General features: G+C 48.4%; 9 protein-coding genes across 9 annotated transcripts; 4 read left to right on the top strand and 5 right to left on the bottom strand.

Annotated features, from left to right (window-relative positions):
* Positions 1-550: 550 nt before the first annotated feature.
* On the bottom strand, positions 551-2,068 carry K444DRAFT_659165 (uncharacterized protein). Its single transcript, XM_024886332.1, has 2 exons — positions 1,437-2,068; positions 551-1,389 (listed from the first exon to the last, which is right to left on the bottom strand). Exons 1-2 carry the CDS (start codon positions 1,751-1,753, stop codon positions 1,011-1,013), a joined length of 696 nt encoding a protein of 231 aa, XP_024742794.1. The 5' UTR covers positions 1,754-2,068; the 3' UTR covers positions 551-1,010.
* A 160-nt stretch (positions 2,069-2,228) lies between these two features.
* On the bottom strand, positions 2,229-4,296 carry K444DRAFT_701238 (uncharacterized protein). The gene is made up of 3 exons (XM_024888029.1): positions 4,025-4,296; positions 3,564-3,971; positions 2,229-3,513 (listed from the first exon to the last, which is right to left on the bottom strand). The coding sequence occupies exons 1-3, from the start codon at positions 4,046-4,048 to the stop codon at positions 2,605-2,607; spliced, it is 1,341 nt and encodes a 446-aa protein (XP_024742793.1). The 5' UTR covers positions 4,049-4,296; the 3' UTR covers positions 2,229-2,604.
* Positions 4,297-4,810: 514 nt separating this feature from the next.
* On the top strand, positions 4,811-6,403 carry K444DRAFT_659163 (carbohydrate esterase family 9 protein). Its single transcript, XM_024886331.1, has 3 exons — positions 4,811-4,936; positions 4,988-5,720; positions 5,785-6,403. The coding sequence occupies exons 2-3, from the start codon at positions 5,006-5,008 to the stop codon at positions 6,246-6,248; spliced, it is 1,179 nt and encodes a 392-aa protein (XP_024742792.1). The 5' UTR covers positions 4,811-4,936; positions 4,988-5,005; the 3' UTR covers positions 6,249-6,403.
* On the bottom strand, positions 6,388-7,709 carry K444DRAFT_607297 (uncharacterized protein). The gene is made up of 3 exons (XM_024879152.1): positions 7,421-7,709; positions 6,927-7,374; positions 6,388-6,879 (listed from the first exon to the last, which is right to left on the bottom strand). Exons 1-3 carry the CDS (start codon positions 7,535-7,537, stop codon positions 6,827-6,829), a joined length of 618 nt encoding a protein of 205 aa, XP_024742791.1. The 5' UTR covers positions 7,538-7,709; the 3' UTR covers positions 6,388-6,826.
* A 548-nt stretch (positions 7,710-8,257) lies between these two features.
* Positions 8,258-8,810, top strand: K444DRAFT_517962 (RmlC-like cupin; the record flags this gene model as incomplete). The annotated part of the gene is made up of 2 exons (XM_024873822.1): positions 8,258-8,581; positions 8,637-8,810. The coding sequence occupies 2 exons, from the start codon at positions 8,258-8,260 to the stop codon at positions 8,808-8,810; spliced, it is 498 nt and encodes a 165-aa protein (XP_024742790.1).
* A 676-nt stretch (positions 8,811-9,486) lies between these two features.
* On the bottom strand, positions 9,487-11,447 carry K444DRAFT_607295 (uncharacterized protein). Its single transcript, XM_024879151.1, has 3 exons — positions 10,144-11,447; positions 9,748-10,096; positions 9,487-9,698 (listed from the first exon to the last, which is right to left on the bottom strand). Exons 1-3 carry the CDS (start codon positions 11,308-11,310, stop codon positions 9,652-9,654), a joined length of 1,563 nt encoding a protein of 520 aa, XP_024742789.1. The 5' UTR covers positions 11,311-11,447; the 3' UTR covers positions 9,487-9,651.
* A 191-nt stretch (positions 11,448-11,638) lies between these two features.
* Positions 11,639-13,520, bottom strand: K444DRAFT_607294 (uncharacterized protein). Its single transcript, XM_024879150.1, has one exon. The coding sequence runs from the start codon at positions 13,294-13,296 to the stop codon at positions 11,734-11,736; it is 1,563 nt and encodes a 520-aa protein (XP_024742788.1). The 5' UTR covers positions 13,297-13,520; the 3' UTR covers positions 11,639-11,733.
* Positions 13,521-14,408: 888 nt separating this feature from the next.
* On the top strand, positions 14,409-16,395 carry K444DRAFT_639911 (DNA/RNA polymerase; the record flags this gene model as incomplete). Its single annotated transcript, XM_024884434.1, has 3 exons — positions 14,409-14,459; positions 14,511-14,576; positions 14,695-16,395. 3 exons carry the CDS (start codon positions 14,409-14,411, stop codon positions 16,393-16,395), a joined length of 1,818 nt encoding a protein of 605 aa, XP_024742787.1.
* Positions 16,396-17,212: 817 nt separating this feature from the next.
* K444DRAFT_607291 (uncharacterized protein) lies at positions 17,213-18,361 on the top strand. Its single transcript, XM_024879149.1, has one exon. The coding sequence runs from the start codon at positions 17,232-17,234 to the stop codon at positions 18,327-18,329; it is 1,098 nt and encodes a 365-aa protein (XP_024742786.1). The 5' UTR covers positions 17,213-17,231; the 3' UTR covers positions 18,330-18,361.
* The last annotated feature ends 137 nt before the right edge of the window (positions 18,362-18,498 follow it).

Raw genomic sequence — 18,498 nt, 5'->3', positions numbered from 1 at the left:
AGTCTGGGTCGGTGAGGTTTGCTTGGCTGCCCCTACGCACTTCGGTTAACTTTGGTGGTTCAAGAGCCAAGTCGTTTACTTGGCAGAGATATTTCTCTTGGAAGAGTGCTTGGAGTGGGAACATAGAAAGATGATATACTGGTTGCATCTTCGTTTTGATTGCTACCGCGCATTCCTAGCTTGACAAGAACACCTTGTCGCTGTTGCCAATACTCTGTCCTTTCGAAAGTCTGTCCTGACTATCCAAGTACCCGGTCCACCTCCCGATGTCGCTGGGCGACCAATATGCCAAGAAACCCATAGTACGATGGAGTACCTGCCCTACAGGTGCTGCGGATTGGAGGTTGGAAGTTGAGGGGAGTTGAGGTCTGAGATTGTCTGGGTCTGTACCCAAGTGGTTAAATTTGATAACCTGACCGTGGTGGTGATATACTTACTCTGAGCTTGAAGGAAGAAGAATCTTGTTCTACAACGAGCTGCTGCCCCCTTCATCATATCATTACCGATAGAGTACTTTTCAACGTTTATATAGGCATAGGTGATCATCTTGACGATATCGTATTTGTGGTGCTCCTGGACAACGTGCTGCAACCCATGCTAAAGCTCACGCGTAAGCTTTTAAAGACCATGCTTTCTCATTTGGCTACTACACCAACAGTACAACCATTAACAGCCAACTCAACCCGCAGTCCCAAATCCCGGCACAACTCCATTGCGAATAATAAACCTTCGCTCAAATCAACGTGAATCCAATGCGACTGGAAAACCCTTCTGTGGGATTTCCGTCCCCGTACTCCGTCGCGTGTTCAAAGGAAAAATGGCACAGCGTCCACAACTCCGTCTAGACACCCAAACGTTCGTGATAGCCGTCAAATACACCGCCAGTACCCCACGTGAAGGCGGCCAAATCAAATGAAACCCTTGCTGAAATCGACACCGTGAAATGTCAAAGCACACACTTCAGGTCCACGGTGCCTTCCCAGCTCCAAATTTCTTCACTACTCATCTCCTCAAGCTTTCGGGTCATTGTACCACTTGCACAACCTCTCCTGCTTCTCGCCAGGTCTCAACATATCCAACATGCGTCTTCCCCTTTCATAGCGTCTCCAATAACTAACCCCACAAGTTCCACAATACTCATGGCTGTCGCTGAAACCTTTCTGCTCACACAGTGTGTACTTTCCGCACTGGCCGCCACAGAAATTAAACTTCTTGGGTATGAAACCCCGTAAATGATAATGAAGCTCGCAGTGATGAGGGTAAAACCGGACTGGGACGCAGTGCTTGCAGCCTTCGATCTGCTCAACTGGGAAGGCGGAGCTCGGGTCCCCAATTGAAAGTGGATGTGACTGAGGCGCAATACGCGGAGAGATGGTGTACATGTAGTTGCTGGGCAAGTCAGTAATTGGTGAGTCATGGGTAATGAAGAAACGTACTTCACGAGACTGAGACACACTGCATCGATAGGATTGAGGAAGGTAAAGATTTTGAGGTGTATTTCGGGGGGCACACCAAGAAAGGGGATAGTCTTGTAGAACCGCTTCCATGCTTCGTTGGCCACAGGGTCCGAAGCTGTGGCGTCGGTTGTGGTGAACTGCCTCCATGCTTCGCTCAAAGCGGCATCCGAAGCGGCAACGTCCTGCATGACGATTTCTTTTTGGTTCGCTGGTATTGCAGGGATATCCATGGCAGTGATTCTTGTTGTCTGTGATGTCGACAGAGCCATCGCCGTTGAGACGTTGTATTGTGTCATGTCAGGAAAGTTGGGTCCCAGACTTTGGGAGATGACTCTTCATTCTAGGGACCGCGCGAGGTAGCTCTTGAAATCGCAAGTGAATCGTAATATATCAGACAAACTGGATATAGAAAGAACAGTTGTGAACGGTTTGCTCAAGGGACATTTGTTCCGCATGCAGGTGCCTACAGGGCTACCCAACCCTTATTGTTTGCTATGATACTGTCATAGGGTTGACGGGATAATGTATGAGTAGAGACATTCTCCGTCTACCATCTGATGACTTTGCACGTTCTCTGAATCCAAAGGGGATGTTTGTAAGAATGGAAGAAGGGAAGGAGCGAAAGAGTGTAGAAGTTCGAGGTCAGAGCCAGAGACAAGGTTCTGAGAAAGCACGCCTTCTCATTGGTCACTCGGGCGAGCCAACACATCAGCAGCGCGTTCCTCGTGAGGCTCTTTCAATCATTTACTTCAATCCAGATATATGTACACTGAACTTCCAACAAATCGGTGGTCAGATCCGAGCAGCAATTTGAAAAGCCCTTGATCACGGAGGATCTTACAAATATGCAATCAAGTTTCCGTCTCCACGTCTGGTACTCGGCCACTCAGGCCGGAATTGCGGCTTTCCAAAGTATCCAACTTCCCAATGAAGTTCACCAGGGATCTCACTACCTTCGTCCATACTGCGAAGCTTAGAAACTTGTGGATACATGTTGCCGGGATGCTGGATCATTTTCTGCATGGATAATTCGACCTTCCCAACCACATCGTCGGAGGTCGATCGATCCGAATCCCAGAGCTCCATGGGAGAGTTGTTCGTCAGCTTTGATCAAATCTGGAGTGACAAGCAAAGCACAAGTCTCCTCTCACACTGGATTGAGGTCATCTTGGATCACTCGAGTACAACACATTGGCTTGCCGTATTTGGAGAAACTGATAGTGATATAGGGGTCACTGCCTCCACCTTGACTTCCACGACGATCTTGCTTGCTGAGTCCAGTCGCTCTGTGGATTCTAATCCAAAGCACACCCAAAGCCTCCACATCCTTTTGAATATCATCACCAACAAGCAATTTACCCATATCGAGTGTCATCGACTTGGGGGCGACATACTCGTTGGCTGCAGCAGCAATGGCGTAGTTGACGAAATTGGAGATCAGTGGAAGATTCAAGATATTGACTCCCGTTTCCAGCATTGGAACGCATGCTGCTTGAACTTTTGGTAAGCCCATGAGCGTGAACGTGAGGGCCTTCAAGAACGGTGTTTCTGGTGACATTTGCAAGCGCAGTCGAACTGTTCCCACCAAACCTTGAAGTTCTACAAAGATTGGAAGAGGTATTCCAAACAGGCCCTTGATACCAAGATAGAAAACCAGTTGCATATGAATATTCTTCGCTCTGTCGGACGTGCCTTTTCCTGTGGGTGCAGCATGGTACGCGAAAGAACACTCGATGTTATAGTAGTCGCCCCCCTCTTCATCGGCGGCCAGCTCTTGAGGGTCTTTGACCTTCTCGTTGTGTTTGTGTATGTCATCTTTCAGCTCTTCAATATGCCCATCAGGAAGAGCTCGCAAACTCAGGATGCGGAAGGGATTACTGCCTTGATTGATCTCGGCAACTCGAACGTTCTCAATCACACTGGGGACAGAAGCCTGCATAATATCCTCGAGGGTATCTGCGACGCCAGAGAACATTTCCGGATCAACGAGTCCCCACGTAATACCTAGGAATGTGTTCATCCATTCCACAGATTCGGGGATCAGATTGGCTGTTGCCTGTTCATATCAATTAGTTTCTGTGCCGTGAGCTTATGGAGTTATCTGACCAGTTTGCCACGATCCTTCTCGCTCTGCCATTCAGTCTCACGGCCTTTCCGCACAAGTTCTTTCATCCACAAGTATATACCGGAAGCCACACACATTCCCAAGTGTATCAGTCCATAGAGTGCTCCGCCAAACAGCTTCCCAAGAACTACAATTGCAATGAGAACACCACCAGATAATACTATGGCCTTCTGCTCCAACAATTCATACATCGGCTCATAGCTGACTGATCGTAGGGTGGAAGAGAATATTCGTCTTCTCTCCATGAATTGGTACATCAGAGGTGCTGCCTGGCTCAATAGGGTCTGGAGGTGCAGTGATATCTTGGTTGACTCTGTACTCTTCCCAGATTGGTGTGCCTCGGTTTTGGCGGTCGTCTCTTTATCCACATTTGCGTTTGGTACCGAAAGCTGTTATTAAAATGTCAACATTCATCCACTGATCAGGAGACAAGAACACTTACTTTCGGGTCCTCCACAGCTCTCATGAAATCCTAGTTGACATCTTCAATCTCCACCTCCTTCCCAGTGGTAGGGTCTGTAACCGCCTTTCTTGTCCCTTTCACACCAACTGGTTTGCGTGGCTTGTGATCCTGGACATCGCTGGTCCCTTTCCCTTCATATCTTCGTTGATTTTGGTGTCTCAGGCCTTCTTATCCGCATCGAGACTTTCGACGAATCGCTGAATATTAGGAATGGGATTTGCTCCTGAGTAATGGCCTCCAGGGCCTTCCTTGTGATCGTTAGACATCTTGAGGAATGTTCAAAATGTTCTGGGTAATCAGAAGCGTTTGATGTTGGAAAGTCGAGGTCAATTACTGCTGTTGAGAAAGCAGATACTCGACCTCAGTTTAGCATTGGTTGAAGCATTTCAATTGTTTGGATTCACAGGAAAGGGCAAGTGAAGGACATGGTCAAAAGAAGAATAATTGAAGAAATATTGCATAAAGTGAGGGATTCTAGCTGATGTCCATTCCAAGCTTTAATGATGGCCAAGCATGATGACAAAGCCACTTTGGTATGAAACTTCGTTTGAGGTTGCTGCCATATCACTGAGAACTTCCAAGAATTTCAAAAGGTGTTAAGAATTGAAGGGGGAGAAACGCGGTTCAACCCCTATTTCGTGATCTTCGGCAGGGAAGCGAGCTGCATCCTTGCTCTGGTGGGGTCCCGAATAGTGGGGTGGGGTAACAGTCTCAAAACACGTGTGGGAGTAACGTTTCCTTCATACCATAGCTTCAGTAAGCTTCCCGAAATCAAATATATAAACAGTAGATTCGGAGTCGAGTTCAATCAAAATCGTTGAGAAAGGCGGAACTCGAGAGGAGAAGTTGTGCTTATCATTTTCTTGCCTCAATTTAAGACTATTGAGCGCTGTCAGTCAGACTTCTGAACTTCTTAAATCCACACTGACAACATAATCTCAGAATCTATATCTCTCAAGAATGGCTTCAGCAACACAATTCATCAATTGCAGGCAGTGTTTAAGCGGCGCTCTCATCTGTTCACCCCTCACCATCGATTCGAATGGCCGCATCATTCCCAACACTCCACTACCGGAAAATACCCAAACCATCGACCTCAAAAACGCCATCGTCTCACCCGGTTTCCTCGAACTACAAATCAATGGAGCTCTCGGATTTCACTTCGCTCACTACGGCGAACCAGCTACTTACCAAGCAGGTGTCCAGAAATTAGCCCAGTACCTCCCCAAGACGGGAGTCACGGGGTTCTATCCCACAGTCCCAACCGTCTCGTCGTTGGTATTCAAACAAGTGCTCCCATTTCTTAAACCAGAAGATATCGCGTATTCGGCATCAGTACTTGGAGCACATGTTGAAGGTCCATTCCTCGCTCCGTCCAAGAAAGGAGCTCATGATGCAGCGAATATGCATATCCCGGCTTCTTCATCACTCGAAAATATCTACGGGGAAGAGAATCTGAAAGATAGCATCAGAGTACTCACACTGGCTCCTGAGTTACCTGGAGCATTAGAACATATTGAGAAGTTGACGAAGGAGTATGATGTGAAAGTTTCAATGGGGCACAGCGCTGCTGATTATCAGCAAGGGAAGGAGGGTATGAAGGCTGGTGCGAATCTGATCACACATACGTTTAATGCAATGAATCCTTTGCATCACCGGGAGCCGGGACTGCCTGGTATGATCTTTTCTATTATTCACCCTCAAAACTTTTGAACAACCAGCTCAAATTGTGAGCTTAGGATTGTTATCTGATCCTTCACCGCCATATTTCTCCCTGATAGCAGATGCAATACACCTCCATCCACGCGTTGTGGGGATTGCATATCGATCATCACCATCTCACTGTATCCTGATTACAGACAGCATCGAGCTCTCAGGTCTTCCAGACGGGATTTATCCAGGACATGCGCAGATTCCTTTCAACCAGCTCAAAGAAGGGAACAAAGTGACTATCGAGAACACGAATACGTTGATTGGTACTTGTATTGGGCTGGATGAGTGCGTCAGAAATTTGATGGCCTGGGCTGAGATCCCAGTCCAGGAAGCTGTGAGGTGTGTGACGGAGAATGTGGGACTTGCTCTAGGATTGAAGGATAGGGGGAGGCTTGAGGTGGGACGGAGGGGTGATTTCGTGGTGCTTGATGATGAGGGCGTGGTAAAGGAGACTTGGATTTTGGGAAAGAAGATAGCGGCTGGAGTTTGATATAAGGAGAATAGAGAATCCCCAGAACTTTCGCTGCGATAACAGCTGGGTGTAGAGAGTAGAAAACCGCACTTTGGATACTGTCGAGAATTCGACTTGAAAGCGAATCTCGGGATCGGGATATATCATTTTGTTGCACATGATATCAATGTTCTAACAGTTCTGGTCTATTGACAATGGGGATATTGAATCTCCAAGTCACAGTCCATTCCACCTTGAGTTTGGAAGTGAGTGATGCTTGGAGAAATTCTTGTTACATGTTGCACTCAACGCTCCACGACTTCTAGGACATTTAAATGTCGAATCTACAAAGCAATTGCACCTCAGATTTTCTAGCCCTTAAAAAAGGCGCTTCGGAGAAGGGCGTATGCAACTCATTCGTCCTGGCGAACAATGATACCTGGATGAGCTGTTGAATGCAGCGATGAGTTAAGCACAAAGCGAGAGCTTGTTGAGAACTTCCAAGGCCATAGTCAGATCCACGACTTAGTGAAGTGTGTATACACCTCTGCCAACTTAAGCCATGACATTTCCGGAACGCCACCCAATGCTGATGCTATATTTACAATATCCTACACTTAATTCCCCACTGGCACAGGCGTTAGATGCCCATGCTTATCATACCTCGCTTCTATTACAAGTCAGCACAGTCCTCAAATTCGTTCGTGTACCACCCACTGAAAAACGTGTAACTCAACGTAACCTGCTCAATCCCCCTCATGCTCGGATCATTCACAAAATCAGGATCAATATAAAAGAAAACAGGCATATCCACCGTCTCCCCAGCATTCAACCTCTGCTCCTCGAAACAAAAACACTGAATCTTGCTGAAGTACGGTGCAACCTGGCCAGGCGTCACACTATACGTCGCCACCCCAATTATATCCTGATCAGACATGTTCGTCGCTGTGTAGAATGCTAATGCCGTCTCGCCAGGTAGGACTCGTACTTCGCGCTGCTGAGGCACGAATTTCCATGGTAACACGTCGGACACGGACCCATTGAACGTTATGCGGATTCGTTTTGCGGACGTGACGGGTTGGAGACGCACGGAAGGATCTCCTTCAGCTCCACCGTGCCCGGATGCTTTTATAGGTTGTCCTCCAAAACCGGTGGTTTGGCAGATCTGGAGCTGTTAGCTGGTGCTCGTGGTGGGGTGGATGGTGGCGTACCATTTTGTACATTGGGACGGAACCATATGAGAATGCTACTGTTCCCAATATTATGCTGATTGTATAATACATTGTCGTACTATTTTTCTTCTGGAAAGGAGCGCGCAATTGTTCCATTGTTGGAACTGCATTTTGTCTTGGTTTCGAAGATTCGGAGATATATCGTCTCATTGATGGTTTGAAGAATGGTGTGGAGGGCCGTTGCCGTGTTCTTCTCGCACACGATGAGCATACCCAAGCTATATCTTTGCGGCCTAAGCCCGATAATAAGCGCGGGAAAGAATTCATCGTATCTGGCGGTCGTTGGAGGAAGCTTTGAAGAATCTCGAATGATTTCCCGAAGTGGTCTAGATCGGATAAACTTTAACCCGGTTCATCCTCCCGAACTTCATCCTTACTCCACCACAGCCATCGGAAAGTTTCCAAACTACATCCAAGCAAAAACATTTTGAGTTTACAACCCGGAAATAAGGTCAATTTTCGGTTCGAGCGCTGATTCTGTTCTCGAATGCCTGCCATCTGCTGATTTGTCTTCCCCTCCATGCACATTTGATGACGAGCTATCCCCAATTACTCTCCTTCAGGGGGGCAGCAGTGTCATGACATCACGAACGAGAGGAATCATAAGCCAAGAGTTCTGCACTTCTGTCATTCCTAATGTCACCTTTCTTAGTTCTTTCTTATATATTCCATAAGCCTTTGCCATCTATAAAGCTCCATCTTCACATACGAGGAATGTTAACTCGAACAGTTACTCGCGCTCTTTGCCAACGCAGCACTCTCCGAGCATTGACTAAAGTACCAATCGTCTCACGATATCAGATATCCGTGCGAACAATGGCGGACTTCAAGCCAAACTCGGGGATACCCAAACATGAGATGGTGTACTTCCCAAAGATGACGACCTCTCTTCCAAGTACATCGGGCGAATTCCGCAAAGTCCTGTTCACAGGCCTCTATTCACAGGTGGTTTTGATGACGATCCCCGTTGGCGGCGATATTGGAGATGAAGTTCATACCGTTGATCAAGCATTGACGTTCACAAGCGGCAAGAGGAAGGCAACAATCAATGGAAAAGACCAGGACGTTGAGGCTGGGGATTTGATGGTGGTGCCAGCTGGAACACAACATCAATTCATCAATACTGGATCGACGTCTCTGGTGAGTGATCTCTTGAACTGAGTGGTTGATCATTGATTGACAAAACTCCCCGTAGATTTTGTACACTATCTACTCTCCAGCGGAACATAAACCTACCACCGTTCATCATACCAAGGAGGAGGGAGACAGTGAGGAGGACGACGGAATTGACGAGGCCCCGGAATGGAGTCAGAAGTGTAAGAAAGAGAACGAGGATGCTGGATTGGTGAAGCTCAGTGGGAAATATTAGGTGGATATCAATAAAATTCCCTCCCAATCAACATCCTGTCACAGTGTTGTCTAGGAGCCACCTATTTTGAACATGGATGCAATCTTCTACAGAAATTCATATTTCATTGTCTCTTCTGCAGGGAAGTTATTTTCTGTGGAGTCCGGATCAGGACCGAGAAGCAGGGAACGCGCTATTTCGAATCTGCAAAACACCTTTCTCGAAATCTCGCTGTTTTCCCATCTATGGCAAGTGCCAAGAATGTTGCACATCACGCCAATATTTCAAAGTTCCCTGGTACGTTGCAGATGTTGAGTTGTATGAAAGTCACTCATCTCTATTTGTGGTCCTTGCCTTCAAGTGAATCACTCCCTCGGGCTTTTTGTTGCACATCTGCAACTTTGTTTACATTGTCGTCTTCAGCTCGCCTTCGCAATTACTCCCCCCTTTCGTACTTACACAAAACGAACCCCACATTCACTCCTCTTAAACCCAAATTCTATTGCACACCGCACCCATTCTACCGACTTTTCTTGTACGTTGAGATTGTTATCGATGAAGTTTTCATCTCAGGTGAGAAGTTGTCCTCTCGCTCGAGAATCGGACTGTGTGTAATGCCACCTTTCTACACCTGTCGGCTAAACACCCTTTTCATATCACAGAGAAGACCGTCCAAGACTCTTCATATATGAAAAATGGCGATAATTCAAGATTATTAGTGACACTATAGGGGCTCTGTTCATCCCTGTGATAGAGCAGAAGCAAGTCCCTTTTCTGAATAATTCAATGCTCCAAATTATGCCTCTCTAAAAACCATGCAAAAGTATGCTCAAATGCTCGCAGAATGGTATCTCCAGTATCCCTAAATGTCCTTCAGACTCCCAATAATCGCCATCAATGCAATAAGTGCTTCGTTCTATCAGTAAATTACATGTCATCTTTGAGTTTGGGAACTCACCTGCGGCCGTAGTAACAATGTATAACGCCAAAGTCCAGGCCGTTACAACATCTCCTTGTCCCATCATGTACCAAGTCCCGATTGCCAAACTCAGAATCACTGGGATGGCAACCACTGCACTCAGTCGATAGCTCGACCAGTCGTAAAGCAGCTGCAACGAGTATCTGCCTTCGAGAGGGTTCTCTTTGCTATCATTGAGATTCTTAGAGACCCAGCCGTGCCACGCTCGTGCTACATCGTCATCTGCGTGTCTGTACGAAGCTTTGTATGCAAAGAAAAGCTGGGCGAGGACTGCTTCTTGGGATGAGTTGAGCACGAGTGGGATATGTGCTCCACGAGAGATGTCGCACTGGGAATGTCAATTTCATCATACACCGAAACGGGAGTGGAACGAACCTTGTACAATCCAAACCCCCTCAAGCTCTTCAAGGATAAATACTCCCTGTATCCCCTCACCTGGCTCTCGCCCTTCCTCATAGAAGCAAAAAGTTGCTCTGGCTGCTTGAACTGTAAGATCCTCTCCTTGGGATCACCAGCTGAGCGATGAAACCAGCCGATTACAATGTACGGCGTAGTCTTCGGCATGATGTTTTCAACTTGGCGCTTGATGTCTTCTCTCGTTGCCTCGAAGGGCTTTTCGAAGATGGGATATTGGACGTGAGAGGAGCGGGGACTGTGTCGATGCCGTGAGGCGCTGAGACTATCTCTCAGTCTGGAGGTTAAATGGCTTAGACGATTTTCTGATACTTGGGTTGCATCGCTAGCTCTTGCTTGGTGCTTCCCCCTAGATGGAGGAGGAAGTGGCGATGTCTCTTTAGGCGTCGAAGTTTGCGTAGCTTCACTTAGTAGCTGTTTTCCCCGTGACGGAGGAGGAAGCGGCGACGTCTCCTTCGGTGTCGACGTCTGCGTTGCTTCACTCAGCATAACCTGAGCCAAGCCCAGAAGCTCCTCTTTCGATCGGCTTGGACCAGGCGGCGGCCTTCCCCTCTCAAAATCCACACCGTTCTCCAACTTACATCGTCTCTTTTCCGCTAGGCGGGCCAGCACCCTCACCGACGCCTGTTTCAAAATCCTCCTCCGTCTCGCCATCAAATACTTCAGCCAAAGACGCGGCTCCTTCATTCTTTCAAGCCATTCGATTCTCGCCTTCCAGATGCCCCGCTGCCGATAGGTATCAAATTTATACCACGGCAATCTCTTAACTAATTCCTTCAACCTCGCCTGCTCAGCCCCAAAATCATCAAACATCTCCTTGTAATCGTGATAATTGTAGTTCTCAGGCTCATCAGTCTGCAGCAACTTCAAAAACAGCCTTGCTTCCGTAGACGTCAGACCAATTCGTCTGGTGCATTGCTCATCCGCCCAGAAGATATTCCCATTCGCACTTTTGATGATTGGGGGAATATCGTCGAGCTCGATGATTTCCAGTGATCTTCTGTTCCGACAGCGTCGCGAGCTCTTATTGGAAGAGCGGTCTCGGTCCGGCTTCGAGAGCAGGGGATCGCTAGCCTCCACAGGCCCCAAGTCCTCATTGTCGAGCTGATTCTCGATATCCGTTGCCATTTTGATTGATAGAATGTGAAAATGTCACATTTTGAGAGGTGGAGGTGGAGGAACGGGAAGAGCTGATGTTTTGTAATCCGTGAGTTCGGTGAGATGAAATGTCCCGCTCCTTTCGCGTTGGGGGCGGGCTGTTTTTTGGAAGACGCGCCGCAAAAGAAGGCTGCAAGGCGTGCAGGAATATGAAACACTTGCACATCTTTCTGGGCTCGGGAGGTCAGCTGCAACTGTGAATCACTCGATTGGCAGGCAGAAACGAATGCCGAGCCCTTGGCAATGCACCCTTTGAATCACGCGAGAAATAAGCAATCCCGATACGAAAAAGGTAATGCAGCAAACTGTGCAAATTCCGTTTTTATTATTTGGTTTGACCCCAATAGAATACCTGAGAGGCAGATTCACCGGCCCATTATACCAAAACTAATTTTACAACGAGGTGGATGGCCTCGTAGGTTCTGATTGAACAGAACCCTCATCAGCCTCCGACATCTCAGTGTCTTCAGCTTCAGAAGGCACGAATCGTGGTTCAGCTTCTGACATTTCCGTCTCCGATCCCTCTGACACAGATGCACCTCGCCGTACTGCAGTTATTGGTGTCCTCCGCACGGCAGTTAGTGGTGTCTTGCCTTCATCATCCCCATCCATTTCCGTAGTATTGATTGTCCATTCCCACTTCCTCTTCTTTTCTCTCCTCTTGCGTTTCCGCGATCCAGGAGTATCCAGTCCACTTTCAGCCATTTTCCTTCTCATTTCTTCAAATGGGCCTGGTGTTTGACCTCCATCTCGAGTCTCATCCCCTGTATATGTCATTGCAAATTCCAGAGTCTGTGTCGTCTGGGGATCTGCCTCCTGCTCTGCGGAAAAGGGCGAGTCTTCGGCGAGGAGATCGATATGCGATTTGACATATTTATTTGTTGTAATGGTTTGCTCCAACGGGTCGTTATATCCCACTTTTTTGTTAGCCTTTGCTGCTAGCCGCATCGAGACTCTACTCGGGGTGGCGGGTGTGACCGAAGAGCGTGGAGGTAGGGGTGAGTTGCGGAGGATGCTGTGTAAAGCTCGAGGGTGGGTGTAGGGAGCGGCCAGGGACGAGTTGCCAATTGTCATCCTTCGTCGAGGCGTGCGAGGTGTGCTTGGAACTGATCTGTTGGGAGATTGGGCTGCAAATGTGAAAACTTTTGGTTGAGCTTGGTGATCAGAACCTGCAGATTGTGGAGGTGTAAATGTGAATGCGGTTGCAGTTGCAGTTGCAGTTGCAGGAAGTTTTGGATCGCCATCTGGTAGAGTGGTGGCAGTGGTCTGGCCTGGGAATGCCGACAAGGGAGTATCGGGATAGGTGATTGAAAATGGACCAGGTGTCTGTGTGCGTTGAGAAGGGTGGATATAACTCTTATTGCCGCTGAAGTTTGAGGTCTCAAGCCGTAGCGAGGTGGGCTTCAATTTTGTATCTAGGAGCTTAGGATTCGCGGTCCGGGGAGAAGCGTTCTCGATGGCAGCGGCGTACGCATTTGAGAGTGTATTAAAGGCGGTAGGTGATGTCGGGTCAATATCTCCTTTCAACGCAGACGTTGACTTCCCGAGGGTCTGAGGTATGGCTGGAGCCTTGATTTGAAGAGAAAGCCGTGGCCGCTTGGGAGGAGAAGACGACCGTGGTGAAGAATCCAACGACATCGTGACTAACGGATATGTTTGAACAGAAGCTAGCATGATAGGGAGCCAAGCACCAGAGACCCGCCCAGCGGATCGTCTCGAGTCGCAGTGTCTGTGGGTAATAAGAGTGTTCCACTCAAGACCAGACCTGGGATCTAGGACAAGAGATATCAATAGTGGAATGGCAGACACTGAGGCCGTGGAGAGAGACCGATACAGTAATAGAGTGGGAGGGTACAAAGAGGCGATCGACGGCTTTTGTATGATTGAAGCCTTTGATCCACGGCCCCGGATAGCCCTGTGGCCTTGGTGGGGAAGTCGCCAAACAAGAGGGCTCATGCAGGTGATGAGTTGACAATGCGACTATGCAAGCGACGGCACCACTTTAGGCGCGGTGTGACGGGTATTTCTAGAAGCTGCGGGCAAACAAAAGGGGGCAAAAATACCTGCATCAAGGTACTTCCGATCTGTTGGTGGGCCGGACTCGTTGAAGCGCTGAGGAGGGGGTCTGATGCGGGCGCCGAGCACACACGCACGGCCATCACACCTCAGACGCGCACCGCTGATTGGCGCAGCGAGGCAGCCCTCAGCGTCTGTCAGCCACAGCCATTTTTAGCCCTTTCCCACTGGGCAGTCCTATTTCGAGGGTTGGCGCGGCAAGGGCCTCGATCCATCATCCATTATCCAACATCCATGCAGAAGTGCGGCAAGGACACGGTCAGCGACTATTCTTGACGCCCGCAGAAGAGAGCGACCGCGAGGCCCCAGACTCCCAGCAATAGGAACGACGTGACGACGCCGTCGGACAGACCGCCCGCGAGTTGAAGAGATGATGTGGCGCGCCGATCCGCGAGGGAATATGGTGACACTGTGACAGAGAGAAATGAAAATGGGATAAAATAGAAATAGAGTGCTGCAGTGGAGATGTGATGAGATCCTTGGGACCGCGACGGTCAACGTGGAGAACAGGGGCGTGAGGCAAGCACCCCAGAGCCGCGAAAAGGCAGCCAAGGAAGAGAGGATGAGTGGTGACGCTTCGTCCGTACTCGTACCGCTACTACCGTACCCCGAATCCCCGATTGAAGGAAGCCATGCCAGTCACTGGAGATGGGATGGATCCTGGGTGAGACGAGGCGGATTGGTGAGCCTCAGGGATGCAGGAGTGAGTCGTGGCGAAGAGAGGAAGGCAGTCTGCAGACAAATCGAGCTCTCTTAGCGCTAGATCTTTCCGCTGTGGACAGCCGGAGCGGTAGCGTTTTTTAGACCCGCTAGTTCTAGGGTACGGATACGCGAGGACGATTTTTGCGACTCACGACATCGTACTTGCACCTCACGATCCAGCCCGTTTTTCCACGTTCATACTTTGGAACCGCGTGTGTTTCCCGCGTGCCAGCGGCGAGAATGAAGTCGTTAACAGCTTGCGCACGCTTCTTCAGCCCCCGCTTGCCAAGATGACTTCCGCCAAGCCCTCCAGGAGACACGACAGAATCATTATTCATTTCGTCAGTTGCCACAGCCCGCCCACTTACGACGCCAAAGTCTAATAGATTTAGGACTATGACTGTTTTTATGCGAGCGTGTTCGAGGCCGAAAACCCCGCGCTGAAGTCAGTTCCTCTCGTAAGTCGACAAAAGCTGCCCGTTTTGAAGCTGTGCTGACTCCTTCTAAGGCTGTGCAACAGGTAACCACCATCTTTATCCTTAATGATCCTTCGGCATCTTCTAAAGTGAGCCCCAGAAGCAGATTATCGTCACTTGCAATTACGAAGCAAGGCGGCGCGGTTTGCACAAACTTCAGCTGATCCATGAGGCTCGGCAGATCGTTCCGGATGTGGTCATCGTCCTGGGCGAGGATTTGAACAGATTTCGAGATGCATCGAAAGAGCTGTACAAATTCCTGGAGGCTTTTACTTGGAACGGGAAGGTTGAAAGGCTGGGATTTGATGAGGTCTTCATGGACGTGACAGACATTGTTGACTTCAACCAGTCGTTACTCAACCCAAACGACTTGAAGAACTCCTATTTTCAACTCCAAAAGAACGATCCGACGGTCGGGTTTGCGTTCGATTCAACCAAAATTGCAGGGCATGGGTTCGCGAACATTCCTCAAACTCAGTCACCCATGCCTGACACCAACATCCCGACCGACGATCACGAATCCCTGATGGCGCGCCTCATTCTCGGCTCCCACTTAGCACAGCATTTGAGATTGGGTTTGGAAGAACAGAAAGGCTACACCTCAACAGTCGGGATTTCCACCAACAAATTGCTCAGCAAACTAGTCGGCAACCTGAACAAACCGAAGGGCCAGACCACTCTTCTTCCTCCATATGTCGTCCCCGACGATAGAGAAGTGGAAAGTAACGTGACCGCATTCATCGACGGTCATGATATTGGTAAAATACCTGGAATAGGATTTAAAATGTCACAGAAAATCCGCAACCATGTCCTTTCAAGGCCCGCGGAATTTGAATTGGGACTTATCTACGGAGGCACGAAGGAATCTGTGACTGTCCGTGACGTCCGATTATTCCCTGGGATGGGTCCAGAGCTTCTTGAGAAAGTCCTGGGCGGCCCCGGTACTGAACGTGGTATCGGAGGTAAGGCATGGGGACTAATAAATGGCATTGACGATACCGAGGTCCAACAAGCAAAGAAAGTCCCAACACAAATCAGCATCGAGGATTCCTACACTCGCCTGGACACTATGCCACAGGTTCTCAAAGAGCTTCGGATACTGGCTACCAGCTTGATCAAAAGAATGCAAGTGGACCTCCTTGAGGATGACGGGGATGATTCTACAACCAGGCGGTGGATTGCACATCCTAAGACAGTTAAATTATCCACTAGGCCACGGCCACCTTTGAATTCTGACGGTACGAGGGCTAGGAGCTTTAACCGCATTTCAAGGTCGGGTCCTCTGCCTAATTTCGTGTTTAATCTTAAAGATGGCGTTGATGTCATCGTCGAGAAGCTTGTCCTAGAGACCTTAATTCCAATGTTCCGGAAGTTGCATCCGTATCCGTCGGGCTGGAATTTAAGCTTGGTCAATATTGGCATCACGAACATGATTGAGACAGCAAGTGACGATGGCAACGGTGGTGGTCGAGACATAGGACGAATGTTCAAGAGACAAGAAGAAGTTCTCAAGGAATGGAAAGTCGAAGATAGAGATGTGCCTCCTGATACTATTCTAGAGGCTGTCGCCGAGTCGCATGATGCAATCTCAACAGATCCAAGTGCTGGAAATGAAGTTTCAGATTGCACTATGACTGGCTCAGAAGATGTGATACCGACCCAAACTAGCGCTGATGAGCCAGTTGAGTGGGATGATGAAGAGGTCGAAGATGAGAATCGGGAGATATGCCATGAATGTGGAGCAACCATGCCTGCTTTTGCAATGGCAGCTCATGAGCGATTCCACAGTCTTGAGACATGAAATCTTATAACTGTGCCAGGAAGAAATATCCTGTTTAGTGTAACAATGTCCCAAGACTCTTTGGACACCAAACTTTTCAACATGTACCAAGTTTTGACGGCGGAGCTGGGTCTAGAAACCCAGATCAGCGTACTCGTGCCCCTGGATCGCGGCTTGGAGTCATGGTATTTGGGCGATCCAGGGAGGGAACACTACTACTCAATTTCGGTGTCAATTGGCCGGCGGAGGCGAAAGGGGCAGCTAGAGGTCGTGGGTCGTAGTTCCCTTCAAAACGAGCCAAAAGCGGGTTGTCACGTGGTTGCTCTGCCACTTCCTCATCTTGGGTCCTATAGTGATTTCCGCAAAACACGCTTGGACTAAGATGCGTTCCTGTTCAGTTTATTTCAGAATTGCCTACTCCTTGTTCTCAAAACTCTACATATTTACAATCCAAATCCTCATCACACTTGTTCCGTTTCAAATTCGTCCAATACAAACCACATAATCCCCATTCAACCTCTCACTTACTGTTAATAAACCAATTACCTTTCGCAATGCCTTCCGAAGTCTCAAACATTACCAATGCGACCTCTGAGGCTATGCTGGACATTGCAACTAGCAGATCCCCAGGCGAGCTTCCCAGCACGGAAGCCTTGGGTATAAAATGCTAACATATCATAGATACACACACCAGGAGCCAATCAAGATATGAATCGTCTCATGTCACACCTGCTGGACTTTCCTCAAGATTGTCACACTCAGCAAGGTACCACTAGGCCACATTTGACCTGCTTTCGCTTGCTAATTTTCATTCTAGCAGCTATCGACCGTCCTGGACCGACATCACTAAGAAAGGCATGTCTTCCAAGCCTGGCGTCAAGGAATACATTTCTTTGAAGCCTAAAGTCAAGAAAGGCATCTTTCGAAAGCTTAAAGCCGAGCAAGGCACGCCCCCCGAATCTGAAGGCAAGACGAGGGTACTTTTCACGAAGTTCCCCAACCTACCTGACGAGTTACAGGTACTGATTTGGGAGTTCACTATCGTCGGAGCCGGACCTAGACTTGTTGAAATCATCACGCGGCCTTTGGCCAGGAAACAACCCTGCCAGATGGAAACGGAAGCTGCAGAGAATGTAACGCCCAAACCGAAATGGGGTATTACCTCGGATTGTCCTGTTCCACTACTGCTGCTGGCTTGTTATATGTCCTACGAAATTGCTTCAAAGCACTACCAGAAAGCTTTCAAACTAGGTGGATGCCAAAACTTGCGCGAAACTTACTTTAATTTTGAAAGGGACATCCTCTACCTGACGGAGATGGCATTTCAAAAGCACGAACCCTCCCCTTCTCTCAACTTGAAATATCTCAACACAATCACAGACCTCAGCAAGGTGCAAAATCTTGCAATTCTAGCCTCGGAGGGTCGATCGACCTGGCATTTGAAAAAGTATCTGTACTCCCTATTGAATTTCTTCAGCGGAATCCAACACCTCACCCTCGTGGTTGGGTGCCAGCAAAAGGATCTCGAGAAATTTTACGGCACACCTCCCTCCGAGTCTGCCTCGGAAATCGTTCTTTATAACCATGATATCTTTGAGAACGGCAACTGGGGCATCGAAGACAGCACATTCAAACTACCGAATAAGGGATCTCCTCGCTGGTGTCGCAATATGGTTCGCTCGTTGAAAGAGGAAATGAATGATTTTCAAGATTACAAAGAGAGGAAAGATGTAGCAGATGGGAAATCGTATTTCGTCATTCCGTCGATCGATTATAAGATCGAGTTGCAAAAAGGCTTGCTGCAGAAGCTTTTGGATGACAAGGCAGCTCATGATGCCAGAAGGGCGACCAGAGGGCCTGCCTACCGGTTGACCGCTGCGGAATTGCATTTACAGAACCGTGTCAGCAACACGAGGCACAAGATCAAATTTTCTTTCGCCGATTCTGCTCCTTAGGGGACGGAAATGGTTGCAGAACCGGATCCAATATAGGATATCAAGTTTCCAAAAGATTGATGCTGCTGTTACAATAAAGCTCGGCTCGTCAGAACTGTATTAGGTCGAAGAATACGTTTATTAGAGGAGATGAGTCATAGGTACACGAGAAGAACATATAGAAATCTTT

This window comes from Hyaloscypha bicolor, assembly GCF_002865645.1.
Source record: "Hyaloscypha bicolor E unplaced genomic scaffold K444scaffold_15, whole genome shotgun sequence".
Lineage (NCBI taxonomy): Eukaryota > Fungi > Ascomycota > Leotiomycetes > Helotiales > Hyaloscyphaceae > Hyaloscypha > Hyaloscypha bicolor.
Note: the sequence above shows the minus strand (reverse complement) of the source record. Positions and strands in the feature narration are given on the sequence as shown.